This window comes from Zalophus californianus, chromosome 10, assembly GCF_009762305.2.
Source record: "Zalophus californianus isolate mZalCal1 chromosome 10, mZalCal1.pri.v2, whole genome shotgun sequence".
Taxonomy (NCBI): domain Eukaryota; kingdom Metazoa; phylum Chordata; class Mammalia; order Carnivora; family Otariidae; genus Zalophus; species Zalophus californianus.
In genome coordinates, this window is record NC_045604.1 from 89,425,757 (window position 1) to 89,439,006 (window position 13,250).

At 49.0% G+C, this 13,250-nt stretch overlaps 1 protein-coding gene across 2 annotated transcripts in view; it reads right to left on the reverse strand.

The window, feature by feature from the left end:
* Window positions 1–13,250, reverse strand: part of PRKCB (protein kinase C beta) — a 317,939-nt gene that overhangs the window by 151,283 nt on the left and 153,406 nt on the right. For both annotated transcript variants that reach the window (XM_027611157.2, XM_027611156.2), the window contains exons 4-5: window positions 6,974–7,085; window positions 6,508–6,636 (exon numbers count right to left, since the gene is read on the reverse strand). In XM_027611157.2, the coding sequence (XP_027466958.2) occupies window positions 6,508–6,636; window positions 6,974–7,085 (241 nt within the window). The remainder of the gene's footprint in view (window positions 1–6,507; window positions 6,637–6,973; window positions 7,086–13,250) is intronic.

Consider the following 13,250-nt stretch of genomic DNA (forward strand, 5'->3'; position numbering starts at 1 on the left):
CTCAGTGACTCGACTGTTTTGTGGGGGTAAGGGAGAGGGGGCTGAGCTGTACTTTGTGATGCCTTCCAATATGGACAATGATGATGCTGTGGTTTCATTTCATTCTGTAAATCTTGGGCATCTTTGGAAAGAGATCCTTTGGGGAGGAATGGCTTTGAAGGCAGAGACTGCTCCCTAGTGGCCTAATTTATGATCACTTTCTCTAGTCCTTGCCATCGATGCATGGCTGGGTCATATTTCGAGCTATTATTCCATCTGTATTTTCTTTCCTTACATTTTCCTTTTCCTCCCCTCTTCTCTTTCCCTTTCAAGCAGACAGCCATCTTAGTGAAAGCATGTGCAAGTGCAAAAAGTAGAAATAGCCTTCAGGTCATTCTTGCTCTGTGTTCCAAACTCCCAAACCTCAGAAGTTTTAAAGAAGAGATCACATTCACGAAGGGGATTTGTGGGCACAGAGTGTCTTGAGAAAGGTTTTGACAGGGAGTGGACTTTAGCCTGACAAGCATGAGATTCCTTGTGGCTAGCAGAAGGAAGAAAGGTGCAGAAAGATCCGAAGGGTCCCAAGACACTGGCAAGGTTGTGATGTTCATCCAGGCAGAGACCTGTCTCATCCCCTGCTGTAACTCAAGGGTCTAGAATATGCTTGGCAAAAAGTAGGAACTCCATGTTGTTGAACGGACAACTGAATGACTGGGAGAGGGAGGGAGTGGATTCTAGAGGAGTCCGTACCCTGAATGTAGGGAAAGGAAGCCACACTCAACAGCTCAGTCTCCTACACCACCCCCCACCCCCCACCCCGCCACTTCTTGTCACCTGGCAACACAATGATCTACGCCTATCTCCCTCACTAGGCTGTGAGCTCCCTGAGGATGGAGACTAGATCTCATTGGTCATTGGATCCAAGCTGGTACTCAGGCCCTCCCTGAATGAATGAATGAAAGAACGAACATCTATGCTTACCGAGCTCATCTCACCTTCCTGCTCTATAACGTGCTACCTTTCTCACACTGTAAACACCTAATCCTTCCAAACCAGCCCCACACGTCCCACCTCACTCCTCAGGGTACAGCACACACCCAGGTCCGCCCTCCGTTCTTCAAGTCCTGCCATATCGGTTTTAGAAGAAAGATACCCAAGTGGAGTACCAAGGTGAAGGGCCCCCATAGGTTTTCTTATACTCTTTTCCCCTTGTTTGAGTCCCCATGATGGCAAAACCTTCTCTACCCTGAAACGGTTCTTTAAATGAGAGTCTTCTGTGAGCCTTCAGCATCCATTTCCTTTCTCCAAAGAGTGCTTTCAGTACCTCTTTTGGAATCTGGTGTATAGGTAGATGTGACCTCAACATTTCCCAACAGCCTGTTGAGACCTTCTATCTCCTTGGGGCTCTTCTTTTCATGTGCGAATGTCAGCTCTTGGAAAGGATTAAAGTACCACAATATTGGGAGGACCTAAGTCTTCTGGGAGATGCTTCCATCTAAGAAGGGTTTTGTAGAGCACAGTACAATGGTGAGAACACTGGACGGGAGTCCCGAAGAGAAAGATCAAAAAAACTGCTCTTTCTGCTTTTCTTTCCAAACAGTCCCAATTTTTGTGAGATCCAGTTATGGATACAGATATGGATATGGTTAAGGATTTGCAGATGACTGTAATGTAGGTGGGGATGTAAATAATGGGATGCCAGTTGTTATGTTAATAGAGAGATACTAAATTGAAAGGGGGCTCATATGTGTAAGGACACGCACGGGCTTTATCAACTCTAGGAGTACTGTCCAACTTTCCTGTGGGCTTCTGACATCACACGGCCTGCTCCCATGATAACACTCGGCATCATGAGGTCCACATGGTTTCCTATTACTCTACAAGTCCCACTGCTCTGGGTCTTTTCTGCATTATCCAGGGAATTGCGGTGGTCATGAGTCCAAAGAATGGGTCCCGGTCTCAGTAATACTTGCTGTTTACCTGGGACCTGGTTCTCAAGAGTTTTTGTAAGGTCTCCTTCCTCTAAGAATAAGCATGTAAAAGGAGTTATCTGCAGAACTCCAACTCCTCACTTCAGGAAGCGCTGATGAAGGGGGTCATCTGTGAAGTCCTAGTATCCATCAGGACCCTCACACATCCACTGATACCACAAATATTTAGTGATGTCCATCATACGAGGTGCTGGGGAGAGTATGAGCCAAAGCAGACACTGTCCTGCTCTCATGGAGCTTCAAGCCCAGTGGAAGATAGAGACATAATCAACCCACCATAAAACCGTAACTGACACAAGCTCAAGTCCAGATACCATGAGCATCTAGTAGGGCAGGAAGCTAGGGGAAGCTTCCCTGATGGTGAAGGTGAGCTAAGGCCTACAAGAAGGGGAAGAATGACCTGTGGGAAGAAGACAAGAGGGCAAAGATGAGCATTCCAGACTAAGGGAACAGAAGGCGCAGAGGTCCAAAGGTGGGGGGCAGCGTGGGCAAGATGAAGAGTTAAAAGAAAAGCAGAAGAGAGAGAGAATTGAGAATAAGACCGTGACATTAAATTTATCTGTCTGAAGGGCAATGAGAAACCACTGATGGGTTTTTTAAAAGAAGGGGAACTGATTGGATTTCCATTCCGATCTTGGCTTGCAAGATCCCTGACAGTAGATATAAAGCCTGGATTTCAGGAGCCAAGGGAGATGAGGAAACCTTCAGATCTTCCAGAAGCAGCTATAACCTGCTCTGGAGATATTGGGATCTCCAAAGAGCATGAGACAGTCAGACCAAGTGGCAAAGCGTCGTGGGCTGGTGAGTGAAAAGTCCTAACACTGAACGTGCCTCTATGGTCTCGATGACGTGATGTGATCTGGCCTAGCATTGCTGGGGGGGGGGACTCCCTCCTCTCTGATCCATCTGTCTGAGATCAAGCAGGAGGGCCTGGAGTCCCAAACACGAAACCAGAAGAATGCTTGGGAGACTGGAGGGACATCCAGGTGTCCAAGACCCTCCACACTGGCCCCACGCCCCCACCCCCAAGCTGCTGTGAGTGTTGGCTGCCAAGGGCTCACAGTTGCCCTGTGTCCAGACAATCGCCGTGGGCCACACTAAAGCCACCTAGACTGGGAGGTAACACCACCCTCCACCCCAGCAGCCTGTAGCAAAGACCGACTGTCCGGTAAGCTCGGGCTGCTATGACAAAACACCAGAGACTAGGTGACTCAAACAACATCTATTTCTCAGAGTTCTGGAAGCTGGGAAGTCCCATATCAGATTCCTGGTGAAAGCCCTCTTCCTGGCTTATAGACGGCCACCTTCTTGCTGTACCCCCATATGGTGCAGAGAGGGAAATCTGTTTCTCTTCCTCTTCTTATAAAGCCACTCATCTTATCAGAGAACCTCACCAGTATGACTTCAGCGACCCCTAATTATCTCTGGAGGGCCCCATCTCCAAATACTGTCCCATTGGGCTAGAGCTTCAACATAGGAATGGTTGGGGGGGAGGGGGAGACAGTGCACTCCACAGCACTGACCGACCCTGACAGGCAAGCTCCCTGCAGGAGGGAGGATCAGGCCGAAGCTAGTCTTCCAGGGAGACTGTTCTCTGGCTTAGTTTTTCTTGCTCTGCCCTCGCTCCTCTTCTCCCACGAGCAGCCCCAATAAATCACTTTGAAAGAAAATCTCCATCCCGGCTCTATTTTTAGAGAACTGCGGTCAGAGCATCAGGTTCTTCTACCATCAAGCTAGCAACAAGCCCACGCCCAGGACTGACTGCACCGGGCACGGAGAAGGGGGCCACCATTACCTGCCATCGGGAGACCCAGCTGCTCACCCCCGCTCTGAGACCGGACAAGTTGTCCAGCCTCGCTGAGTCTTGGGCTCCTCTTCCATAGGATGGCAAAAACACTGCCTCTCCACTGAATGGCCCAGTATCAAAGCGCTTGGAAAACCACAACTATGAAAACTTTGGTTTTCTCAGAACCAAACCATGCTCTCAGAATCCTGAGCATGCAGATAATCTGCCCCTAACTCTAAGGGAGCCCCGAATTGCCTCCCGTTTTCTTGTTATGGGTTGAATTTTGTCCCCCAAAGAAGATATATTCATGTCCCAACCTCAGTACCCAGGAATGTGACCTTATTTGGAAAAGAGAGCTTTGTGAATGTGATTAAGTTGAGGTCATACTAGATTAGAGAAGCTGTAGTCCAATGACTGGTGTCCTTATAAGAAGATGAAACTTGGACACAGAGACACACAGGGAAGAATGCCATGTGATGATGAAGGCAGAGACCAGGATCCACAAGCCAAGGAACGCCAAAGATTGATGGAAACTACCAGAAGCTAAGAGCGAGGCATGGAACATACTCTCCCTCAGAGCATTCCAGAGCAAACCAACTCTGCTGACACTTTCATTTCAGACTTCTAGCCTCCAGAAGTTACAAAATAAATTCCTGCTATTTCAAGCTGCCCAGTTTGTGGCATTTTGGTACAGCAGGGAGATTATATACCCCCAGTTCATAGGCACATAGTGGAATTGCCAGAGAATCATCAGGTTGTGATCAAGATATGGCCGAGCAAATCTTCGAGTAAGGAGGAAGACTCTGACCTTGAATTTGAAGAGATGCTGTATTGTACCACATCAGAAAAAGACTCCCCAAGATATGCCCATAAGAGGTAACCTAGCTAAACCACAAAGGAAATAAATAAGGTGGGGGAAGGGGGACCAGGCTAAAAAGTAACCTAGTATATCATACTAGAGAGTCTAACAGACCTAAGTGATGAAATGTGTGGCTTTCTAAGCCTATTTCCTGATGAGTAGAATGATAATACTACTACTTAGCGCATTAGAGTTGCTCAAAATATTTAAACAAGATATTGCCTGTAAGTGCTTTGCACGGTGATGGACACATTTTTTAAAAACTCCATTAGCTATGGCTTTATTATTGTTTTGTTACTAACGGTGTAAGTTCTTAGAAGCCTAACTTCTCTGAGCCTTAGCATCTTCATTCATAAATCGAGCATAACAGATATTTCACAAGGTTGTTGTGAGGATGAAAGAGATAACGTGGGAGGCTTTTTTACTGAAATATAATTGGCATATAACGCTGTGTACCTTTATGTGTAATGTGTTGATTTGACACATTTATAGATTGCAATATGATTACTGCCATAGCGTCAGCTAACACCTCTATCAAATCACATAATTATTTTTTTTGGTGGGAACAATGGATGGACTTTGAGGGTGTTATACTAAGTAAGGTCCTGTATACAATGGGTGTGTTCCATCAATGTCGGGTGCCCCCTGTAACAGACCTGAGCCAGCACAGTTCCTAGAGAAGGACACTAGAGGGCAGCAGGGTCTCATTTTTGCCCCACTCCAGCTACAGCCAGGAAAACTCCACCAGAAACCGTGACTGCCTGCTTCTCTCTGGGGAACCCCCAAACATCACGATGGGAAGAAGCCAGCCACTTGCCTTCCTTTTAGAGAAAAAAGCAATTCAATGGAATGCACATTTCCAAAGAGCCCACTGGGTATCCCAAACCTCAGTTTAAAACAAGGATTGTATTTTACAGGGATATTTTTCGACTTTTATATGGTGTAAGTGAAGCCCCTCCCTGCATAGGGCTCAACACATCAGAGATGCCGAACCAATCTGGAGCCTCAGAAGTAGACCAAGTTTTGCAAAAATCAATCCCTTCTGTGATCAGTTTCCTAAGTTACCAAGTCATAAAACTTTGTTTATACTGATTCGTTATAAAGTCTATGGTTTGTGTCACAAGCATTTGAGAAGAGAATTCCTCCAAAGTTTTAGTCCCGTTCTTGTCTGGTTAAGTGTGGGTTTTACGGTAGCTTTATGGTTGAGTATCTACCAGTCCAGCAAAGCCAGGTTTCCATTTTGCTGGAGCTTTGCATGTATTTCTTGAATGCTCCATTCCGGAAGCCAAAGACGCCCTCCTCCTTTCTCCCCCTAGTCCCCCTCACCCCTACCAGCTGTATTATCCCTCTTTCTTATCATTACAGGATACTTCAGAAGTGCAAAAAGTATAGGGAATCCTAGAACAGGGAATCCTAGAACACGTAGTCACCGTCAGGTTTAAGAAAGAAATTATTTCAAATACGCCGAAAGCCCCCAGCGACGCACACGGCATCCCCACTCTTGCCCAAGTTGTCACATCCAGAATTTGGTGTTTGTCACCAAGACTATTCCTCCCACTGGGAAAGTCTGCGGATGCACCAAGCATTCCTTCTTGGTTACCTTAACAAAGGAAATAGAACTGCACACTCCACACCCTGAGCAAGAGCAGGAAAGGGAGAGGGAGAGAAGAGAGAGTGAGGCCTTTCTGAGCCCCAGCCAGCGCAGGTGCCTGCAGCGGGTAGGGACTGTGATGGGGCGGGGGGGGCGGGGGTTGGGGAGCAGGGTCACGCAGTCCCCTTCCCGCCCCCCCCCCCCCCCCCCCGCAACCCTGCCCATCCCTCCACCAGCTTCCTTTCCCCCAACAAAGAGGTCGGACCCAGGGAGCCGGCGCCGGAGCCCCAGCGCCACCTACCGACGACGATGAGGACTTCCCTCTCGATGTGGGCCTGGATGTAGATACGGCCGCGGCGCTCCGTGTGGTCGGTGCCACACAGGCTGGGGACATTCATCACGCAGCGCTTGTGCACGTTCATCATGCAGGCTGCGAGGGTGGAGAGGAGCGCGGTTCAGGCTGGGGCCCTCCGGCCCGGTCTCATCTGAAGGGCTCCTCCAACCCATTCCCCCCCTACCCACCCACCGCCCAGGTCCGGATGGACAGAGGAGGTGGGACTTGTCCGTCCTCCCTGAAGTCTGAGTCTGCACCCTACATACCCCGAATGGCCAGTTTCAATGCCGCTAGATTTGAGGGGGGCTTGGCTCATTACTCAGCAACAGACAACCGGCACACCAGCCCACCCCGGACTTGGGAGAACGTGCTGTGGACCTGAACCCCCAAACCACGAGGAAGCAGAGGCCGCCACTGAGCAAATTGTACTTACTGTCACATTTCATCCCCTGGTGGATGAGTCCATACAGCAGTGACCCACAGTGGTCACAAAACGTGGGGCTGGAGTACGTGTGGATCTTAAACTTGTGCTTGCTCCGGGGGTCCTAAGGCCAAGAGAAACAAACAAAAGAGGCTAGTGTCAGTGTGGCGGGCCAAGGACTCAAAGGGCATCGAGTATCACTGGAGGACTCACCGAGAACAGTACCTGGCCCCAGCGTTCCTCACCCCTGTTAGGGCCATCACTGTGCTCTGCGCCCAGATGTGCATTTGATAAATAGTGGTTGAAGGAGTGAATGATTCTGAAAGCAGCTGACTCCCAATGCAGCCACAGCCTGTTCCCTGTGCCGCCAGTCCTCCACCTGAGAGCCCAACCTACTGACTCCTGCCTGCAGCAAGGACTCCAGAGACAGCACCTAAACAGGTCCCCTTGTTCCTACTTTTTTACCCCTTTATCCTCTGAGCATGCCCCTGGAGGGCTCTGGAGTGATCTAAAACCCGAGTCTGCTTAAAGGCCATTTGCTAGTGCCTCATCCCCTACAGAACAGTATTCAAAGTCCAATGAATAGCCTGCAGGTTGTGGCAGAGCCTGCTGGTTTTTCCAACAATACCCATGCTTTTCTTTAGTAATAGAACCCTTGAGTTTGAGCAAAGAGCGTGGCTACCCAATTAGAGACTACATTTCCCAGCATCCCTTGCAGCTTGGTGTGGCCATGTGATGAAGCTCTGGCCAATGGGATAGGTGTGCTTCAGGGTCCTTCCCTTTAAAAGAATGTGTCCAACCCTCCCTGGCCCCAAACAACTTGGACCCAAACCTGTGCTGAAATGATAGAACTACACTACTAGACTTGGACCTTGTCCCTTTGGGCAGACACCTGAGGGAAAACCTACCTTCTGTCTTGCCTAAGTCACTATATCTGGGGGCTATTTGTTACAACAGCTTATATGGTTCCCTAACTAACAAACATGCCCTTCATAACCTGGCAGTATAGTATAGAGGTTCAAAGTACAGACTTTAGAGCAGTAACTATCTGGGTTCTTCTCAGCTGTACGACTTTGGGCAAGTTTCTTAACCTCTTCGCACTTTGGTCTCCTTGTCTATAAAATGGAGGTAATGGGGGCGCCTGGGTGGCTCAGTCAGTTCAGCATCTGCCTTCAGCTCAGGTCATGATCCCAGGGTCCTGGGATCAAGTCCCACATCAGGCTCACTGCTCAGCAGGGAGTCTGCTTCTCCCTCTACCCCTCCCCCCGCTTGTGCTCTCGCTCTTTCATGATCTCTCTCAAATATATAAAATCTTTAAAAAAATAATAAAACAAAATAAAATAAAATGGAGGTGATGGCAATGCTACAAGCTTATTAGCCCACTGGGAAGGATAAATGGATTCATCTACGTAGAGATCTTAGAACCACCTGGCACCCCATAAGCAGTATAAGCTCTTGCATTATTATTAAATCTCCCTTATAATCTCAACTATGTCTCCCCAAATGCACACTATGTTCTCAGTACACAGGACTTGTTCACGCCTCCAAACATGCCCCTTTGGCTCTGCATGTTGTCTTTCTCCTTCAAGAGTTGCTCTTCCATCACTGTGCTAACTACAGAGCTCCTTCTTCTCTTTCCCAAAGCCAGCCTGAAAGTTGCTTTCTCCGTGAAACAATGGACAGCAGAGGTTGAGAGCATGGACCTGGGATTCCCACCCAGGGCTGATCTGACATAACAGTCTTTGCTATATGCTACCCCTCTCTTCCCTCATTCGTTCAGCTCATCACGTGTTTACTTAAGCCTGATATTCTAGTAACAGAGAGAAAATAAACAAGTGAAAATAGACACAATAAGTAGATATTATGTTATGCGCTATTAAAGTGTTGAGTGTTTTTCTTGAAATGTTCTATATATAAACTGTACTGAATTTTACTGTACGTAAAAAAGGCGAACTTTCCCTGCATGGAAACAATATCTCAATAAGCCTGACTAAAAAAAATCTTCAGTCACTGAAAGCTATGGGGGCGTTCACCTTAGAGCTGAGAAGTGAGGGCCTCCAAACCCTCCTCCAAGGAAACACCTGTTCATGACTGGTGTTGGCCTGTAGGGGGAGCTCAGAGCTTTCCTCACTCCCTGCTCCCCTCAAAGCAGGAGAGCCCATCTGGCTGGTCAGATTCCAAGGCCCTGATTGGCCCCGCCTCAGTGGGTGGAGCTTGCACACGTTCGGAAAGGCGCACCTGCCAGCTTTCTCTTTCTCTCCAGACACCCCCTTGCTCCCGGGAGGCCGCTGCCTTCAGATCCCATGGTCTAGACCTGAGAGGGTTGGGGTGAGTGGCCTGGGCCAGCTCTGTTCCAAACCCTGCGGCAAGTTCTCTTTCTCTTTCTCTTCTTGGCTTTTGTGCTCTCTTCTGGTTCCCTGATATGTGGACCTTCTAGTATAGCCAAGAATTTGTTTTGATTATGGTTTAAATTTCCTTGGGCGTACCTAGTATAGAAAAAGGGAGTCTCCAAGGGCCTCATGAGCTCGACCTTGAGATTCGGGACAAAATCCCAACTAATAATAAATGGCCTCTTTGCTGGGTTTCACTTTCCTCCATGTATACATCTCCTTGGAATATCTCAGGGAGAAGGATTTGAGCATTTCTGACTAGATATGACCAAGAACCTTCTCTGCCCCATCATGTCTCTTCAACAAGAGGAGATGCCAAGTGGCACAAAGAATGGGAAGGTAAATGAAACATTTCCTGAGAGCTGCCCAGTGTCTCATGGGCACTTTCTCCGGTACTCATGATGTTCCATTTGGAAGGTGTTATTCGTTCCCATCTTAGTGACAGTGAAAAGGGCCCAGACTAGAGAGAGAGAGATTCTCCCACAGGTCAACCAGCTGGCCCACTGCTGAGCTGGGATTCAGAGCTGGCTCTACCTGGCTCTGAATCTGGGATGCTCTGAGCTTCTCTCGTTTCTCTCCTGCCTCCCCAACTTCATTAACGCCTTTCTGTTCCAGGGCAGCTACAATAGCACTTCCTTCCTTCCTTCCTTCCTTCCTTCATTCACCCAACAAATGTTTACTGAGAGCGAGGGTCTTCCTAGGCATTGGGGATACAACTGTGAGCAAGGAGCCAGAATGCCTGCTCTCATTGAATTTACATTCTAATGGCAGAGAGAAACAAACAAAAAACCCCACCAATATCTTCCCCTCCCAAATCTTCTCCATCATAGCATTTAAATCACTGTACTGTAGTTACATGTTTAATTTCATCTCTCCGATACTCAGCTGCAAGCAACGTAAGGGAATTTTGTGCCGGGCATATACTGTACTTGGCATATAGAAGATGCTCAATAAATGAGCGAGAGTTAGTATTTATTGAGCATTTACTCATCCAGGAACTAATTTTCAGGGATTTACCAGGCAGGCATTAACTCATTTAATCCTCATAACATCCCTAGGAAGTACGTACATTACTACACCCATTTCACAGATGAGGACCGAGGGGTGCAGGGACTTGCCCCAGGCTCCGCAGTTTCAGCAAGCCCAGCATTTCGCACAGTGGCTGGTACATATGGAGAGGCTTGAGTTGCGGTAGCAGCTGGGGGGCTGTAAACATCGCTGCTAATCACTCAGAGCCCGAGCCATGCTTGTGCTTTCTAGAAAATGACTTGGAGAGCACTGTGCAAGGTGGATTAGAGCCTGACAGGAGAAAGGAAGGCTCAGTGAGCACAAGGCAGAGGAAAGTTTGTTTCTGGTTTATTTAGAGGCTGTTGGAGGCTCCCCCTGCCCAGGCTTTCAGGAGGGCTCAAGTTGCCAGCAACCCCGCCGCCGCCACCACCACCAATCCCTCGGATCATCCAGACCAATCAGGTCATCCCCTGACCACTTCTGCCCTCCTCCCGCCTGCTACCTGGGAGAGCTTGGAATAAAGCCACAGTCCCACTGCAGGGAGCCTCACGACTCCAGGATCCTCAAGGAGAATCTTACAGGGTGCATGTTCATGCCCAGTGCCGCCTCTGAGATGGGGGGGTTTGCACTTTGAGACGGCCCACTCCCCCGGACACGGGTGACTGGTGCAGAGGTAGGCGCTTGGCTCAAATGACTCACATGCTTAGTGAATGGGACACAGGCAGCCAGGAACACAGGCAGCTCCAGGGCTGATGTGGCCCTTTTGTTTACAGTGGGCTCCAAGGAACAGAGAGGAACAAAGACAACAGGCCATGTGACCCGAGGGACGGAGCTCCTGGTTCCAGTCCCTCCAGGGCCTGGCATCCTGTCCTCCAATTTCATAGGACTCTTCCCATGCCCTCTGTGTCCCCTGTGTCCTTCAGGCTCATGCCAATCCAAGGAGGCATCTGTTACCTGCAACCAGTGATGGGCATCAAGACAGTTCTAATCACTTTGGCTCAGGTACTGCCCGCTGGCCAATCAGAAGGAACAGCAGGTTTAGCTGTGCTGGGAGTTAACTCTGTGGTTGCCGGATCGTGGAGAGGTAGGGGGCAGGGAGCTGGCAAGGGAAGAAGTGGATGAGTGGTAGAAAGAGGAGGCTCAGAGGGCCCAGTGGCTATTTACCAATCAGTTTTAAAGTATTTCAATATTATCAGAACTGGTACAGTAATGCCGGTGCATCCAGGTTAAATATCAGCCTGGCCTTTAACCAAAACACATCCCCTTCCCAGCTTTGGAGGCTGTGGCCATTGACCAGCTCTGAGATGAGCCTGGAAATCCATGCAGCCTCTAAGTTAGAACTTTCCCCCCATCCCAGGCCACACAGACAGACTGGGTCCCCTCCAGTCCGTCTATCGCCCATCCCCATCTCTGGCCTGGGTCTTCCTTGATGCTCAGAGGTCACAGTCTGGAGCCCAGGGGCCATTATCAACTTTGCATACATGCTATATTTGCTCCATATGGTACTTCTTAAAAATTCAAGTTAATTGACTACATTTAAAAATCACGAAATGTCAGATAAAAATGTAAACTTCTGGCTCCTTTGAAAAATTGCAAGTTATGGCAACACTAGACACATGTCCCTGTGGGCTGAGCAGTGGTCGCCCCCTGCAGATAGGGACAAGGCTCCCAGTCCTCTGGTCCTCCGCAGTCCCTGCCACTCCCTATGGTCTCACACTATGCCTGCTTTTCCCCTCCCCGCCTGGTCCCTGTACGAATGTGGGTTTACGACCTCTCTCAGACCCCCCCACCCTCTCTCCCTCCAGTCCACTGACTGGGAACCTACCCCCATGTGAACACATCACCTAACCTCCTGAATGGGTTCATTTGGCTCAGGGTCAAATGCATTCAGAAATAGGTTTGAAACTACAGTATCCCCACCCCAGGATCAGCCCTTGATTTTCAGGGTCCCTGGTCATCTCTTCCACCCTGGGAATCACGTTTCCACAAGATCCTGGCATGATTCTTCTCCCCGCTAGTTCACGGGGTCAGAGTTCCTCATGCTTTCTGCTAGGTGAGCCTGGATTTCTAAGTTTCCTTCCACTTCAGATCCTGCTCCCAGAGACTGCTGAATCACAAGAACAAAATAATAATGAACTATTGGACTTTTACTGCCACCACGAATCGAACACGGCCTATCTGCCAAGCATTGCACTAAGTGTCTTGTATCACATCATTAAGTCTTCACCATGGCCGAGGGGGGAAGAGTTATTATTACCCTGCTATTCCAGATGAGCCAACTGAGGTTTAGAGAAGTAATGTATTCAAGGTCTCAAAGCAAGAACATGGGAGCGCCAGGACTGAAATCCAAGTTTGCCAGGCAGCTGAGTGGGGACACCTGCATGTCACCTGGCTGTCTCCCTGCTCCTCAGCCTCCCCAGAGGGGCTCCCACCTGACAGCGGTTACGGATGATGGCAACCTTCATCTCAAACAAATGCAGCACCATCCTGGGACGGGCTGTTGGGGGATCCCTACCACTACCCCCAAGCCAGAGTCTTCACCATGAACACCCAACCCCCGGGCCCAGAGGACAGGCAGATCCCAGCTCAGCATCACTGGCTCATCACCTGACTCTAGGCGCAAGCAGCCAAGGAGGAAGGAAGCACAGATCAGAAACCAAAAGGAAAAAAAAATCTTTAAACATCTAAGTCACAGCCTAAAATAGCCTTTCTCGGTCTGAATGGGCTGTGTGGCTTTGTTCACAGGTGGGCTGAAATTTGGCTGAGCTGAGGCAAAGCTGCAGGAAATCGGGAAACTGGATTGAAGCACTGAGGCCAAGAAAACACACACCAACAACATTAGTCAGAGGAGGAATAAAAGCGACCTGGAAATTTGGACTGTGTCATCCCTG